General features: G+C 41.6%; 1 protein-coding gene across 3 annotated transcripts; it reads left to right on the plus strand.

Moving 5' to 3' along the window:
* Positions 1–9503: 9503 nt before the first annotated feature.
* On the plus strand, positions 9504–13903 carry FAM222B (family with sequence similarity 222 member B). Of its 3 annotated transcripts, XM_089494476.1 has the most exons (5): positions 9504–9585; positions 12018–12406; positions 12524–12546; positions 12751–12780; positions 12892–13903. In XM_089494476.1, exons 1-5 carry the CDS (start codon positions 9504–9506, stop codon positions 13901–13903), a joined length of 1536 nt encoding a protein of 511 aa, XP_089350602.1. The 3 variants fall into 3 exon arrangements, with proteins under 3 accessions (XP_089350602.1, XP_089350601.1, XP_089350603.1); XM_089494475.1 differs by lacking the exons at positions 12524–12546; positions 12751–12780 and adding an exon at positions 12583–12635 and having other exon boundaries at positions 12018–12441; positions 12792–13903; XM_089494477.1 differs by lacking the exons at positions 12524–12546; positions 12751–12780 and having other exon boundaries at positions 12018–12394; positions 12839–13903.
* The last annotated feature ends 1554 nt before the right edge of the window (positions 13904–15457 follow it).

The raw sequence follows: 15457 nt of genomic DNA on the forward strand, positions 1-15457 counted from the left end.
AGGTAATTTAGGTTACAGTAGCCTACAGCAGTATGGCTAGGTTTCCCATAAAAACGCCAATTCAGCCAGATGTTAGCTGTTCTTCAATAGGAAATCGCACAATGCCATATCCACTTAGCGTTTTTCTGTTTGGCGTTTTTTCAGTCCTCTTTGGTGTTTTTCTGCTTTTTTGGGCTCTGTGGCAGTTTTTCAAAATCGCAGCATGTTGACACTGGTGTTTTTTGCAAGTAAATCTTGGCGTTTTTCTCCAATAGAAGTCTATGGGAGAGAAAAAACGCCATGAAAAAGCCATGTGGGTTTTGCCTTGGCGTTTTTTATGGTGTTTTTTTCCACAATGCAGAGGCTGGACCCAGTATCTGTGTGTCCTACGAGAAATAGCCTGGAAACAAACAGTTTCACACAAAACAAAGTTCATATTGAATTTTACCCCATTTGGAACAAACATGCCATTACAAACAAACCAACTGGATCCTGCGTGCCAAAAGCAACAGCAAACAATTTGCACCATCATTTGGGGCCAATCTTCCTAGAGGAGCTGACATTCGGAATAAAGCCTGCCTTACAAACCACAGAAAAGAGACAAAAGGGTCCGCCGGGGGGTGTTTAAGTAAAACTCTACCAAGGAAATGACGCCAGGAGGGGGCAGATACTTGCCATTTATCCGAATCCCTTTTAGCTGGGTGAAAATTCCAACGTGTAAAGGCTGGAAAAACTGCCTAAGGTCAAAAAAGCAATTTCTACAGAGGCAAAAACTCCAAAACGCAGGAGAATGCAGTGGCCGTTTTCTTGGTGTTTTTCATCAAGAAAAAAACGCAGGACAAAAACCCAAGTTGAAACCTAGCCTATTACCTCTTCTATTCTGCCTTCCATTCCTGCTCTATAAGTAGCTGATGTATGTTAGAGCACCTTGAATGAATAACTGCAATAGTGCAGAATTTTACAGAGCAAAATGCTTGCCTTGTTTTTTTTTTTTTTTGATATATTCTCTCTCTCATTCTAGAGTCATGCTATTACACGTGTACATGAACTGGTTTGTCTGCCAACATTAATTGCGAACCCCTTCCCCAATCCTTCCTGCCACACGATTTAACGTGGCTTTGTGTCCTCTGATCTAGCACATGACAGTCCTGATAGAACTTTAATACCATAGTGCGGTAGTTTTCTGTCAAGAATACACATTTGTTTTGATTTCATCTTGACACCTGGAAAAAAAATCAATTTTGGCCCCTCTTGGGAGCAGGAAATGCTTGGCAGCATTCTGTGTTGTGCTAACCTATGGATGTGTCTAAATAGCGTGTTAGTGACGCAATAGGACTTCATAGGAGCGCAATCAATTGTTTTACCTCTGTAAATTCTTTGTAGCCATTATTTTATATAGGGTCTGGCATCCTGAATTTTGTTTAGACACATTCAACCGAGTGAAACCTAATTTCTGTTTAAATTAACATTTTGATTACTCCTATAAATCACATACAGCTTCTGTGAGCTTTTATTCTTCAGCACCTATAAAACTAGTTCTTTCCACTCGGGATGTGGGTGTCTTGGCATATAATGTTTGGTCTGAATCAAAACTGAAATGGATGTTTTCAAAGTAACTGTAAATCAGGGCTTGATAGAGCCAGGGAGGCATTTATCTTGCTTATTTTACGTGCTGTATGTAAGCTTTTCATTGACGCTCTCGATGTCTCCCTAGCGTCTTCAACTGCTCTGTGTCCCTGTATCCTTTTTCGCAGCTCTGCTTCTTGTCTGCTATCTGCTCTGTTAAACGGCCCTCCCGGGTTCTTCTGTGAAAGCGCAGAGCCGCTGCGTACACCCTCTCCCCTGGTTCTAAGAATGGGGCAGAGGCTCTCCACATGGGATGGAATAAACACTTCTTTCTCCGTGGATCCATTATTCTGGCCTGGTGAAGTCCTTCTGCAACAGGGCTGTGCCTCTGTGCATTCCTGATTGGAGGAATGGGGTAGATCCGTTTCTCCAATTGGTGAGGGTATTAGTGGAGGCTCCGCCCTTTTACAGAACTGCTCCAGGAGCCCTGAGTAATGCAGCGAATGGGTAGAAGCGGAAAGAGACTACTGAAGAAGCAGAGGGCAAGGAGACGGACGCAGAAGCAGCTGGCGAAGAATTTAGAAAGCTGTAGAGAGAGAGAGAGAGAGAGAGAGCGTGAGGGTAAATGAGGTGTTTCTGAATTGGCAGGGATTTTTTTACTATGAATAAATTCATAGTAAAAAAAAAACAAAAACACAAATGCACCTGTAACACAAAAATTAGTCAAGCTTTTTTGGGTCCATTTGCACAAGTCTCCTAATTATACCATTTGTTATCAGGCAGGTTTGATAAGCCTTAATTCTGACTTGTAGCCAACTGTGAAGCAACCTTCCCCTTGTGTTTTACGGACCAGTTGGGGCCCCGTGACTTACTGTTTTTGAATGTTGATAGCTAAGTAGTTGTGAACCACCCAGTCTCACTCTCTGTGGTTAGCGGTGAGAGAGAAGCACACAAATCTGTTCTTGTTTGTCTCTGCAAATTATTGGGAGCAGTTTCAAGTGCTGGCAACGGCTTCTTGCCAGCAAGTGCTTTGTTCAGATTAGGGCTTCAGTTCAATTATGTCCAATTAACTTTTATTGCAGATAGCAGCGATAATTACTTCCAAAAAATTGACTTGCCTGTGGTTATCCCTGGGCTAAAATATTAGCTTGATAGGTTTTAATAAGATGAAATGACGCACTGCTGGCCTGCCTCCCCCTCCCCCCAGCCCTCCAATGTGACAAGGTCAGGATGCATTCATGTAGTGAACATTTAGGTTAAAGATCCTAGCTCTTCCTATAATCTGTTTTATGACTAAGCCGGTAGGTACAGGAAAACACACTGATGTAAATCCTTATAGATGACTTTGTTAAGCACTCCGTTCCAACTTTAAGCGGTCTGCGTGTTGGATTAAAGATTGATGTACTTTAGCCAGCATAAGACAACGATGTCCCTGATCTGCTGCACACGATACAGCTCAACTTTTAGGATTCTGCAATTAAAAGTATTTCCTGAATTATTGGTGTCTGCTTTGCAACAACCTTGTGTGTTCCCCTGTGTGTGTGTGTGTGTGTGTGTATATATATGTGTGTGTGTATGTATATATGTATATAATACACCTGTACGCTTTTAGCAGGTTCCTTTTCCGTTCTTCAGCTCTGCTTTTGATTTTTTTCCTTAGTATAGGTATACATTTTTATCTCATACTATTCATTTATTTCTTAGGCTTATATCATGTTGCTGGCGTTGGCTTGTCTGTCAAATCTACTGATTTCAAAGCCTTTCAGTGGTTATGTTAAACTGCTGCATGCATTGGCTAGTTATTCATTTTACTGCGAGCAGCCATTGTGCTTTTCTTGCAGAGTGCCCTGCAGTAACCTACCAGGTTAGGTTTTGACAGCATTCCTTTGAGAGTCTTAAGTCAGTAGGGTTCTATCCAGAGTGGGCTTACTGCTGTTTTTGGAGACCACCCAGAAAACAAAGATCTTGCTGCATTTTTTTTTTTTATTTTTTTTTTTTAAATACTCCTGCTGTGCCCATTTAGAAAAAGTGGGGGTAGAGACCCAATGACAATCTTTATAATTCCCTTTGTGGCCACCATTTATGTATTTGTTTCATTTTCTCCTGCATTTACTGGGATTTCTGTTTGTATGATGGACATCTTTTCTATGGTTGATTTCTTTAGACCCATGATACCAATTGGAATCTAGAAGTTGGGAGCTCTTTTGGTAAAGCAGCTTGTATCTAATTAAAGTGGAGCGTGCACTAATTAAACATCACTGACATGGCTGCATGTGTGGCGTTGGCATTCTTATTGTTACAACTTGCCTGCGGAAAGGGGATTCTGTGCTTAAAAGAATCTGTTGGTTAGACTGCCCATGACTTCCAATTATTTGCCAGCATTCTGTCGAGTAGCTTTGTTGCATGTGTCATCCTCCTAATATAATTCTTGACAGTTTTATCTTTGATCCACCTCCCATAGGCCCTGTAATACTGGATACTAAATTTAATAACAGTTGATTGGAAACGTGTGACAATGCTAGGGACAATAAACTCTCGGCAGTGTATAATTAAAAACTTTTTTTCCCTCATTTTGAATAGGTTTTTGGAAGGAAATGATGTAAAATAATGACTTTGTGACAACAGTGTAGTGCTTTTCTCTTCTTGTTAACGTATTGTGATCTTCCTAAATGAATACAGCCCTTAGATAACGGAGATTTACTCACTTTCTTTCCCAGTCAGTGTTAAGTATGAAGCCCAGAAAGATCACCTGTCATCGACCTGGCACCATGACAGCGACCCCCATAATGAGCTAGCAATTTTTTTAATGCATGTATAATCTTATTTATTTATCTTGGGTCCTTGTCAGGGGCATTACTTTGTGTGTGGCTTGGTACCTACCCGACTGCTCTAAGACGTGCAAACTCACAAGGCCTTGATATTTAGTTTGCTCATCCAGAACGCCCTCATGATAGCATCTCTTTATAATTACATGTTTGGTTTTAATGAATTATGACAGACCTGCTTCTCACCCACGGCTGCACAACTTCTGTCCTCGAGCAGTAGACAGGCTACAATTTTTGGTTATTCCAGTTTGAGCATAGACATTTCTATTAAACTGTTCCAGGCCTGTTAATGCCCCTCTAGGATTGGAGTTATACAGCCTTATTTTAATCTTTTCTTGGTTTCCCTCAGTTCAAGCTGATGTGGATAATGACTAGACTATTTGATTTGTGGTTATTTAGATTGGTGATTTAAAGACGTGAACCCTTGGGCCCCAGATCTACCCCTACTTTTTCCTTTGGTGCCGATTTGGATAACTATCTTGAATTGGTATCAAGACAATAGATAAGGTGCTGTACGTGGAAGACGGTAATCCTTAAACTAACCCTTCCTGATCGCCCCTTTTTGTTGTCATGCAGAAACCTCTGCCTTAGTCCACCTGGCGGAAACCAGTGAAATTCTGCAAGGTTTTTCTCTAAATGTTTTCTGACGGTTATTCTGCAGTATCTGTAAATACCAGCTACCTCTTGAATACAAATCCTTCATGTATGTAAGCTTTGTGCAATATTTTTTTTATTGCCAGATCAATTTAGAAGAGATTATGGTTTGTAATGCAGCAGACAGTAAAATTGTTGGTTCCTTTTTTTTTAGGCTTTTGTGAACTACTTCCAAAACCTATTTTAAAAATGGTTTTCAATTATCAGCTTGTGTAATGACCTCTCAAAACTGTTCGCCTGTGATTTGCGTTCTGCCAGCATCGGCTTTGCAAACCCCTATTTGGGTCATCTTATTTGAGAGGTCATTATGGTGCAAGGACGATAACAGGTGAGCTGTTTGGGCTGGAGAGTCGTCACTGATCGGGGATGATTTCATGCCTGGTTTAAAAACAAAGGGGTTAAATAGCTAGTGCGGTTACATTTCAAGTTCTGGTTGACTCAAGTTGAAAAAATGAGTATTGCAGTTAATGGAAATAACTTTTTTTTTTTTTTTTATTAAAAGGGGCAGTTGACTGTTTCTGACAGCCCTGCTGAATAATGCACATCAGAGTGCTTGTTTTTGTCTGTTTTTTGAAAGAGAATTCATAGAAAGCATTTTCCTGACAAAGAAACAGCAGCCCTGTTTCTGCAGCTGCCCTCCCCCATGGTCCGGTTCTTACCAGTGTTTGGCTGCTTGAAGCACAAAGGGTTTAGTTTGCTGGAGCTGACTGGTGGTGCTATATCTCGTACAAGCAGGAGTGTTCAGCCAAACGCTTCTCCTGGACAGCGTATTTCGAGAGTGCCGAATCACAGGGGACTCATGATGATGATGATGATGATGCGGGAACAGAATCCCCAAGCATTTGCAAAAAGGGACGCCATGAAAAGATAAAGGGACAATGTAGTTATTCTTCGCATTAAAGTGTATTTGGTGGCTGGGGTGTCCCTTTTTAGCACACGCTTTCAACAGTAGAAACGTCTACCAAGTCAAACGCAATACTAAACAGAATTCCAAGCCGGACTTCTATGGCCAGGTATGGTTCAGGAAAAACAAACTGCTAAGATAAAGATCATAGTAATCGATTATAGCAGTAAATTAGGTCCTTGTGAGAAGAATGAAGAGGAGGGTGATAAATGGGATAAAGAGAATTACTAAAATTTAAGGAAAAGATGAAAAATGTGCCCTTGGTGGTACTGCACTAGAATGTAATGTAGGAATTTTGGCAATGCAGCGGGAATCCTATGTCTGTTTTTAGTCTAGTGAGAAAATAATTGTTTCTTTTAGGTATCTGTTTATTTTTTCCCTTTGTTAATGTTTGTTTACTGGTTAACGTGCTCTGTTTTGAAGTGGAGTGTTTAGTTGGCGTTGTTTTATTGGGGACAGCGTAGGAACAAGTTGCATAATATTTTGGGACCTCTTCCTCAGATGGTAAGATTTTTATTTTTTTTTCTCATCCGTTTGAATTGGATATCGGTGTAAATTCATCCTTGGGTTTAGATTTTGGTCGGTGTGTAACATCCTGCTGCATACTCGGTGCTCTGTGTCATATACAGCACTTTTGTAGCGGTGCGGGAGTCTGATCCTCTTATAATCACCTCTTTCTGGCTTCTTTATCAGTAAAGTGCATTTCTTGACCCTTGTTGTAAATAGAGAAATTTGGGTTTTAAGGAAATATTAAAATACTGTATACAGTAACTCCTCAGATCTTACTGTATGTTTTATACATCATACTGAATGACTATTTTTTTTTGAGGCTGTGAGGAAACAACTGCTAATGACAGCAATTCTTTTTGATCTTGGAAATAATTGGAGAAGCTGGTGTTATGCTTACCTGATGTGCCTCAGTAATTAGCCTCTGAACACTTTGTGAAGGGAAGTGTACAATTGTCATCAGCATGCAAAGCTTCCAGACAGTCTGTGTGGGATGTCTGTGAGGCATGTGTTTTTGTTGTCCTCCCCTCTTGAATCTCTGCGTTCGCTAGTAACCCGCTACTACAGAGCTGCGTGATGTCTCTTTGATGTGCGATTTTATGAACTCTAGCCGTATCTTAAACTTGTGGCTAGTCTCCGTAAACCGCCCTTTTCATAGCAGGTTTAATATTTAAAGGCTTCCCACCTTAAGCGTTTTAATTTGGCGTTCTTGAGCTCTCCAAAGTCTTGCCCAGCGAAGGTGATGCCAACAAGTTCTCTAGAATGGACATGACAATTTGACCGTGTTTTCATTTTGTCAGCTTTCATTTCTTAACGACAGGTTCTATACTCTTTAAACATATTTAATAAGCTCATAAAGCAGCCGTTAAAGCTGCTTTCTCATCGAAATGTCAGCAGAGTGGCCAAAGTGACTTCAGTCTATGGATTTCAGTAAAACTTCTAAAAGGACTACTAGCTCGCTTTCCCTGCCGGTATCTCCTGCAGGGAGGCCGTGTGGTGTGTTTTTTTTCACTAGTGTTGAATTTCTCTTAAAATACATAATTCCTTCAAAAACAAAACAAAAACGTTTAGTCTGGATGTATGTTGTGTGGGATATCACGGTTTACTGGAATAATTCTTGAGGAAAACATAGAATTAGATAACTTGAGGGCGCTTTTTTACTCTGCAGATTACTTGTATTGATGGTAGAAATGCCTTCCTCACCTGTTTCTGTAAATTAAATGGTTATGTCCTGTCTACCCATTGTACAGCGCTACATGATGGTGCTATATAAAACAACAAATCAAGAAGTACACCAAGTTCTGCTTTAATGCCAAGACAGTGTTTCAATGTGTCCTTGTTGCCCTTTCTGCCACTTCCCACAGCATTTGATGCCTCCAGACACTCCTGCTCTAGCCAAGCCATGTGCGCCAAGGGCTATATGGTTAAAAATAATTGCGGTGGCCACGCATTACCTGGTTGTATTTTATGAAGCAACCAGAAAAAAAAATCTGAGTATACAACGCTGATTTGGATGCCTGTTATTACGCTGCACTTTATTTGCTTCTATTTAAAGGCTTTTATATGTTGCTTGAAGTGATTGTGGCTCCAGATGACGGCAGGGCTCGGCTTCCCTTGCGGCGACTGGGTTTGAGCGGAGACCTGAATTGTTAGTTGCCATTTCCAATAGGCGGATGCTGGGAAAATTTGCGTGTGGAATTCTTTCCCTTCATTTGTATTCATAGGCTTTTGAAAGGCCTGTTTGAATTGTAAATGGTGAGGTCACAGGACGTCTTTCCTAATGTATTTCAGATAAGCTTTGAAGGTTGGAAGCTGGTATTGTGACTTTGCTCCTTTTTTTAGAGGGCTTTGAAAACACTGCTTATTGCAGGCTGTGAAGAATTGTAGTTCTTGCTTTCAGGCCGAAACTCAAGCGTTTCCTTCCGACATGTAATGTAGATGACCTTTTTACTTCTGATGACACGACGTGCCAAGGCTATTGCTTTTCCTCAAACGCCAGTATGTATGACCAGCTTTTTTTATTTTTTTGCAGACCTTGGTTTAAACAATTTATCATTTATTTCAAACCTGTTGAAGTGTTAGACATGTCTTTCTTGTGAAGGTAAAAGGAAGCATTCGGCCGTTGACTTAGTGTCAGTCTGTGCTACACAACCAGGATGGGTCAAGGTTGAGAGGTCATTAAGTTCTCTAAACACTAAATCCATTTAAGCCAAATGCCCATTTGACTATTTTATGTTTGCAAGATGATTTGGGGAGGCAGTTGTGTAGTTATTTTGGGAAACTGTAATTTTAGATTTCAAAGTATGAAAATAAGCAAACAATATAACAGACAATTGTCAGATGCGGAAGGGTAAAAATAGAGATGTTTCAATGGCGTGGCCAGGATACTAATCTCCCCTTTATCAAGTCAAAAGCTTTTCTGACCGGCGAAGTAAAAACGCACCACATGTACTTGTGGAATTTAACCTTTTGTGTTTTTACTTTGCTGGTTGGTCAAATGTTTGACTTGATAAAGGGAAGACTCCCCAAAGCTTGTCCAAATACTGTTAGTCCAATAAAAAGATATTACAAGATTCTGCAACATGTTACTTAATATCTATATTAGTGGCCTAATAAGGATACTCCTAATGACATGATTTTATATAGAAACTGCATATCCTGGTCAGGTAAAACTAGCTGGAAAAGTTAGTCCTGCTTCCTTGGGTTTCACGAAAACTTTGCAGCCCCTGATAATTTTTTGTCTAGCCTTGCTATTTCTGTGTCCTTTAACCTAACGGATTATATTTTTCTCCTACTTACATTTCCTTTCAGACTTGATTTATGGACTGTTAAGTGTCGTACTATTTGACCAGAAACTTCTTAGTTTTATTGGTTCTTCATGAATGGTCCATTGGTATTCATGTCCTTTCACATATATGTGGCACCCAGTATTTCGTCACATAGGTCTGTTAGTACGTTTTATGGCAGCATTGTGATGCCTCGTATCTCACCATTCACTTTGTCTTCCCTCTTTCCTGTGCAGTGCAAGGAGGACTGGGATCCCCATGCGGTGTTAGTGCCGGTTTGCCATGCTGGCCTGTCTACCAGGACCAGGTGACCTCTCTTTCCAGCTTCTCTCTCACTCGCAGATGAACACTGGACTTCAGAAATGTAAGTATAACCCGGAGGCTCTCCGATCATTACGTTCTTCAGAGAAGGCTGTAGAGCATTAACTGGGGAACGAAGATGGCATTGCAAGCTTTAATCCTTATGTATAACGTGCGTAACAGAACAGACTGTCGTCTCAAATATACGGCTTCAATGAAAACAACAAGCTCATTAATTATGACAGTCATTTGTCACAGTGTGAATTTAGTGCTGTGCTGTTCCTTTCCAGGGTAGATTTATTGGATCCTTAATTTAACATATACACCTTTTTTTAAAGGGCTAGTGAAGCCATTCATCACTTTCTTAAAAATAGTCAAGTAAATGATCATTGGAGTCGTGTCCCACGCAATGTGCAGTTTGCATTTTTACCCACCTACTAGAAGATGGAAGATTTGCTTATTCTATAATTGAAAGTAAGACGTGGATACTTTGTCAGTGGGAATCGGTTTACAGAAATGTGCATCTGTGTTACAGGTTTTGTCTAAGTTTATTTGCTTCAGAAAGGGCTTTTTTAATGTTCATGCAAAGAAAAATGATTGCCTAAGGGTAAGTTTTAAAGAACAGTTGGATTATTATTCACTTTTATTTAAATAGCGCCAACAATTTCCTCAGCGCTTCTTACAATTCATATATTCAGTCTAAAAAAAAAACTAGAAAACATAGACTTGGACAAACTGATGCATTAGATCAGCGGTTCGCCTAAGACCATCAGAAGACACATATTTCACAATATATAATCACATATTTTATGGTTGGGGGGTCACCACAACATGAACTGTATTAAAGGGTCGCGGCATTAGGAAGGTTGAGAACCCCAGCATTAAATAGAGGCGCTGCTTGCAAGTTTACAATCTAGAACAATATTAATCTCCCAAAAACTGCCCTCTGTGTTTTTAGCATTGTAGTTATTTTGGAATAACCCGATTTCTGCACACCCAGCGTGTCTCAGAACATTCCCGAGATGCTTGTGCTTTCCCACTAGCCCTACGGACATTAACTTGCATACTTTGGAGGTGCCATATTGCGTGCCGGCGACATATTCTTCCAAACATTTCTCCCTGTATGTGATATTCTTACCAACAGGTGGCGGAAGCGGTTGGTGCAGGCTTGTTCAGACCCCTGTGTCTGTGCATGGCAAGTTCTCTCGTTGACTTCATTGGGGATGCTTTTTTCCACAGTGATCGCCTTTGTCAGAGGAGGGCATTTAATAGTTAAGAGTAGAGTCATATTCACTGTGTGTATATTGGAGCCAATACATTTTGATTTTTTTGTTATGTGAATCCCTTTTTTAATGCTTCTTTAAACTTTCCTTCTTTTACTTGTCATGCTTAATACAGAGACCCTTTTCTATGATCTATGTTAAATATAGAATATTGGGCTGACCTTTCCTGAGTGAGTGGGATGAGAATTCTCTTGATAGTCATTGTCCTTTATTTTAGTTTCTTAGATTGAGTTTTTGTCCTAGTGGTTTGGCGCATGATACAGCCTATGATAACATTTGCTCCCCCCCCCATTTAATCAGCATTGAAAGGATTACCAATTCTCTCCAAACGGCTCGCTTAATTACAGTTTTATCAAGACTATTGTCTTCTTAAAGAAAAGACAGAGTGCTGACAATAGGGTTTTTAAGTCTTTAGTTAGTGGTGCTTACGCAGAGATATGCTAATTAGGCTGAGCAGAAATTTTAGATGCATGGTAGTTCCTGAAACATTCTTTGGGTTTCTGTGCATCAGTCCATGCGCTGCTGCCGCCCAAACCTTACATTTCGTAGTGTTAAGATAAATTGTGTTATTTTATCTGAATACCTGCACTCATTACTTTCTACTGATATGTAATCACTTGGAGCATCTCTCTGGTACATTGCAGGGTGTGGACATCTTTGTATGTTTACAAGGTAGCTGAATTGAAAATAAGATTTAGTTGTAGGCTTCTAATAGACACTTTCTGCATGGATATTTTTCTAAAATAGCCCTTTATTTAGGTGCTTTTCCCAGTTATTTTGCCACCTTTTGCTGTTCCATGCCTTTCCCTTGTCGCTATACATTGAGCTAAATTTTCTTATGCATTTTTGCAAAGCCATGAACCCATGTAGTTGTGTGAGTTAAGCTGTACAGTTTTTATATAGTGAGGTTCTTGACTGGTAACATTACCTCTATTGACCATGGGTTGCTCTATTAGCATCAAATGATTGCATAATGGCCATTAGCCATCACTCATTTTGATAAACATTACCTAAGATTTCTTGTGAAATAAAGTAGGATCTAATAGACGCCACAAACTAAAATTTAAGAAAACGCTCACCGAGTATGCAAAGAATGAGCATTGGTCCCCTTATCTGTGATGTATATGTAAAACGTGAAAATATTGTTGGCGGTGATGGGTTCACGTGTCAACCACTTGCTTAACTAATTTGTGTTTCTTTTATTTTTTGGCAGGGGATACTACACAGAAGATGAGATCTGCCCAGCATCCTACTCCAGCAGAATTGGATGCTTATGCTAAGAAAGTTGCCAACAATCCCTTGACAATAAAAATTTTCCCAAACAGCGTTAAGGTCCCCCAGCGGAAGCATATTCGCCGCACCGTGAACGGATTAGATACGTCTGGTCAGAGGTACAGTCCGTACCCTTTGCAAGTCAGCACAAAGACAGGACTTCTGGCCATTGTTAAGTCTCCAGCCAAAGGTGTCTTGAAGGACTTTGACGGCACACGCTCTCGCCTTTTGCCAGAGTCTATTATGAATCCCCCCTCAGCTCCATACGTTGCACCTAGCACTTTAAACCACCCTCAGGGGCTATCTCGCCCCCAACAAGTGCTGCAGCACGCTCAGGCCATGCAGCACGCTCAGAGTATGCAGCAGCAGCAGACTTTGGCACACAGTCAGAGCATGCAGCCTGGTCTGCAACACCCGCAAGGTCTGCAGCACCCTCAGACATTGCAGCACCCTCAGGGCATGCCACAGGGGTTGCAGCACTCTCAGGGTCTGCAAAACACGCAGAGTATCCCCCAACCACAGACCTTGCAGCACCCACAAGGTGTTCAGCACACACAGGGTGCACAGCATACCCAGAGCATACCGCAGCCGCAGGCACTGCATCATGCCCAGGGCCTTCCACAGACAATGCAGCGCCAGCAGAGCATGTCACAGACTCTGCAGCACCAACAGAGCCTTCCGCAGGCCATGCCGCACTCTCAGAATATGTCTCAAGCGCTGCAGCACACACAGGGATTGCAGCACCCTCAAAACATGGGGCAGCAACAGCATTCCCAAAGCATGACCCAGCAGCCGACTTTACAACATGCTCCTGGTGTGGCACATCAGGCTGTACCGCACCCTGCCAATAACCTCTTGCAGTCAGGTTTACACGGAGCTAGAAAGATGCCAGATGCAGACGCCCCTCCGAATGTGACAGTGTCTACCTCAACCATCCCCCTCTCTATGGCTGCCACTCTGCAGCAGAACAGACCACCAGACCTGGGAAGCATTGTGCACCAGATAAACCAGTTCTGTCAGGCCAGGGCCGGCATAGGCACTACCTCAGTATGTGAGGGACAGATAGCCAACCCCAGCCCGATTAGCCGCAACCTGCTTATCAATGCAAGCACCAGGGTCTCCACTCACAGCATACCTATGCCTTCCTGTATTGGAACATCTGTAGACCATGCTGCTATTTCCTCTGCTGCCACCGGTAATGTCCCTATGGTAAACATGAGCAGAGTGCCTACTTCATACCCTGCTGAAATGAAGCCAATGGCATGGAACCAGCACCAGTTGGCTCATCTACAGCAGATGTGTGGAGAAACTGGTGTTGGCAAACTCACTCAGAGGGAGATGGCTGCCCAAGGATTTTCAGCTAAGCAGGCATCCTATCCACAGGAACTGTGTATGAGCCAGCCTTTTGGCTTAAAGCCCCCTATTGATAAGCCCACTCCTTCCCCTCCTGTGAACGGATTACCGGGTCCTTTGCCATACACAAATGGGCACTATTTCCAACCGCTATGGAATAACATTCTGCCTACTCCGAACAGCGACAGCTCTGGATCCCAAGACCTTGCTATGCCTTTTCATGGGGCACAGGCAGCTGGTGCACCCTTGGATTGTGCAGGGGGGACTCACTATAGAGCTATCGGGGGTGGATCTTCTAACCAGAGCAACATGATGCAGACGATGGATTACCTGAGCGGAGGAGAATTTCAGCAATCCTGCTTCAGAGATCAGGGCTTGGCCCCTCTAGCGAAAATTCACAGACCCCAAATGAGCAGAGCCCCTGAATCAGCAGATAGTCGAAGTATTCATGTTCAGCATCCAGGGTATAGATAGGCTACAGTCACTTTTTGCAGAAAAGAGGGTTTAGTCTTAAATGGTTAGCAAGGATCTTGTGTCCTCCTCAATTGGCTAACTTGTTGTGATCATTGTATGCAAATCTAGCGACACAGTGCTATATTTCAGAGTAGTTTATGCAAGTCCCTTCATAATTTAATTTATTTTATCCTGTTAAACCTTATCAGTGTCTGTAATAGGTTGCAATCCAATTGATTACTGGTCTGCCTGCACTGAAAGGCTTCAACATGCTGCTTTTTTTATGATGGGAACACTAAACCCCCAAGTGTTACTCTTTTCATCCATGTGGTTTGTGTGTGTGTGTGCGCCCCCCCCCCCCCACGTGCCCACCTTTAATATTCTGTTGGTGGCTAGTGATGAGTCAAAATTCAGATACCCGCGGCCGTGACCCATCCTGACGCAATGAGTTTTGTTCTATAGATTGTATCTTTATACTGCTGTTGACAGACTGTTTAATCAAATAACTAACAGTTGCATTGATTTATACCGACTATCACTAGATGCACACCTTAAATATACCGGTTTGCTTTGAGTGTACAAGAATGTCTAGCACACAAGCAGTTAATAGTACCCCCAGTTATTGGCACACTTTGAGTGCCTTGAACTCAAGTTGGTGAAATTTCTGAAGCTTGCTGTTTTTTTTTTTTTTTTTTATTTTACATTTTTTTTAATGTTCTTTCGTATAAATCAGCGGATGGTCATACACAACATTTAAGCAAAACAAGTTTGCATGCGGTATTTCAGAAACTTTAGGTGCTCCTAAATGTTACCGCCTTAGATGAGGTTTGTAAGAGAAGCTACCTGCTGTTAAAGCATGCTGTCTGAGATTTATTAGCCTGCATGCTGCTGCTTTTCTCTGATACAAGTTCTGGTTGACCAAAAATCCTTGCGCAATGCTTGTTCTGAAATTCCCAAGCCTTTCTTGTGCAGGCCATGGTCATTCGCACCCCCCTTTTTGTTTTTTTCTTTCTTAATACGTGTCCTCTGTCCGAGTGCCGAAGACCTAATCATATTACCCGTTGAGGGGTTCTGTTGATTTTGTTTCATTTATTAGCTTATTGTCTTTTGAGACATTGTCCACATGTATGAATGAACATAGCTGAGGATAACTTATTTGTTCCTCATACAACATGGTGAACTTTGTATGCCATCATTAACTAGAATTAGTTGTTTGGAGCCTCCAAGCTTTCTCCCAACCTGCTTTGTAGCCTTGCTTTAGAACTGCAAAACTAACCATAAATATCACTGAAGATTATCATGCGTTTATGGGCCACATCTTAATTTACCGAAGACCTGTCTGAAAATCTCTCTCAAAGCTACCAGAAAACTGATTTAGGGTGTTTTAAACTCAGAGTTGGGCCATCGTAGCAGTTAAATGCTTACTTAACCAATACTCATTGACCCCCTCCAAAAAAAATTATTTGTTACTGAGTAGATATTTCCATGTGGCGTACCCCTTGTCTACTCGCCCACATTGGTAAAATATTTTAAACATAAAGCCTGAGATTAGCACGTCCCCTCTTTTTTCCAAAT

Source organism: Sceloporus occidentalis, unplaced genomic scaffold (assembly GCF_023333645.1).
Source record: "Sceloporus occidentalis isolate IW3139 unplaced genomic scaffold, rSceOcc1.0.p SCAF_72, whole genome shotgun sequence".
In the NCBI taxonomy this organism is placed as follows: Eukaryota; Metazoa; Chordata; class Lepidosauria; order Squamata; family Phrynosomatidae; genus Sceloporus; species Sceloporus occidentalis.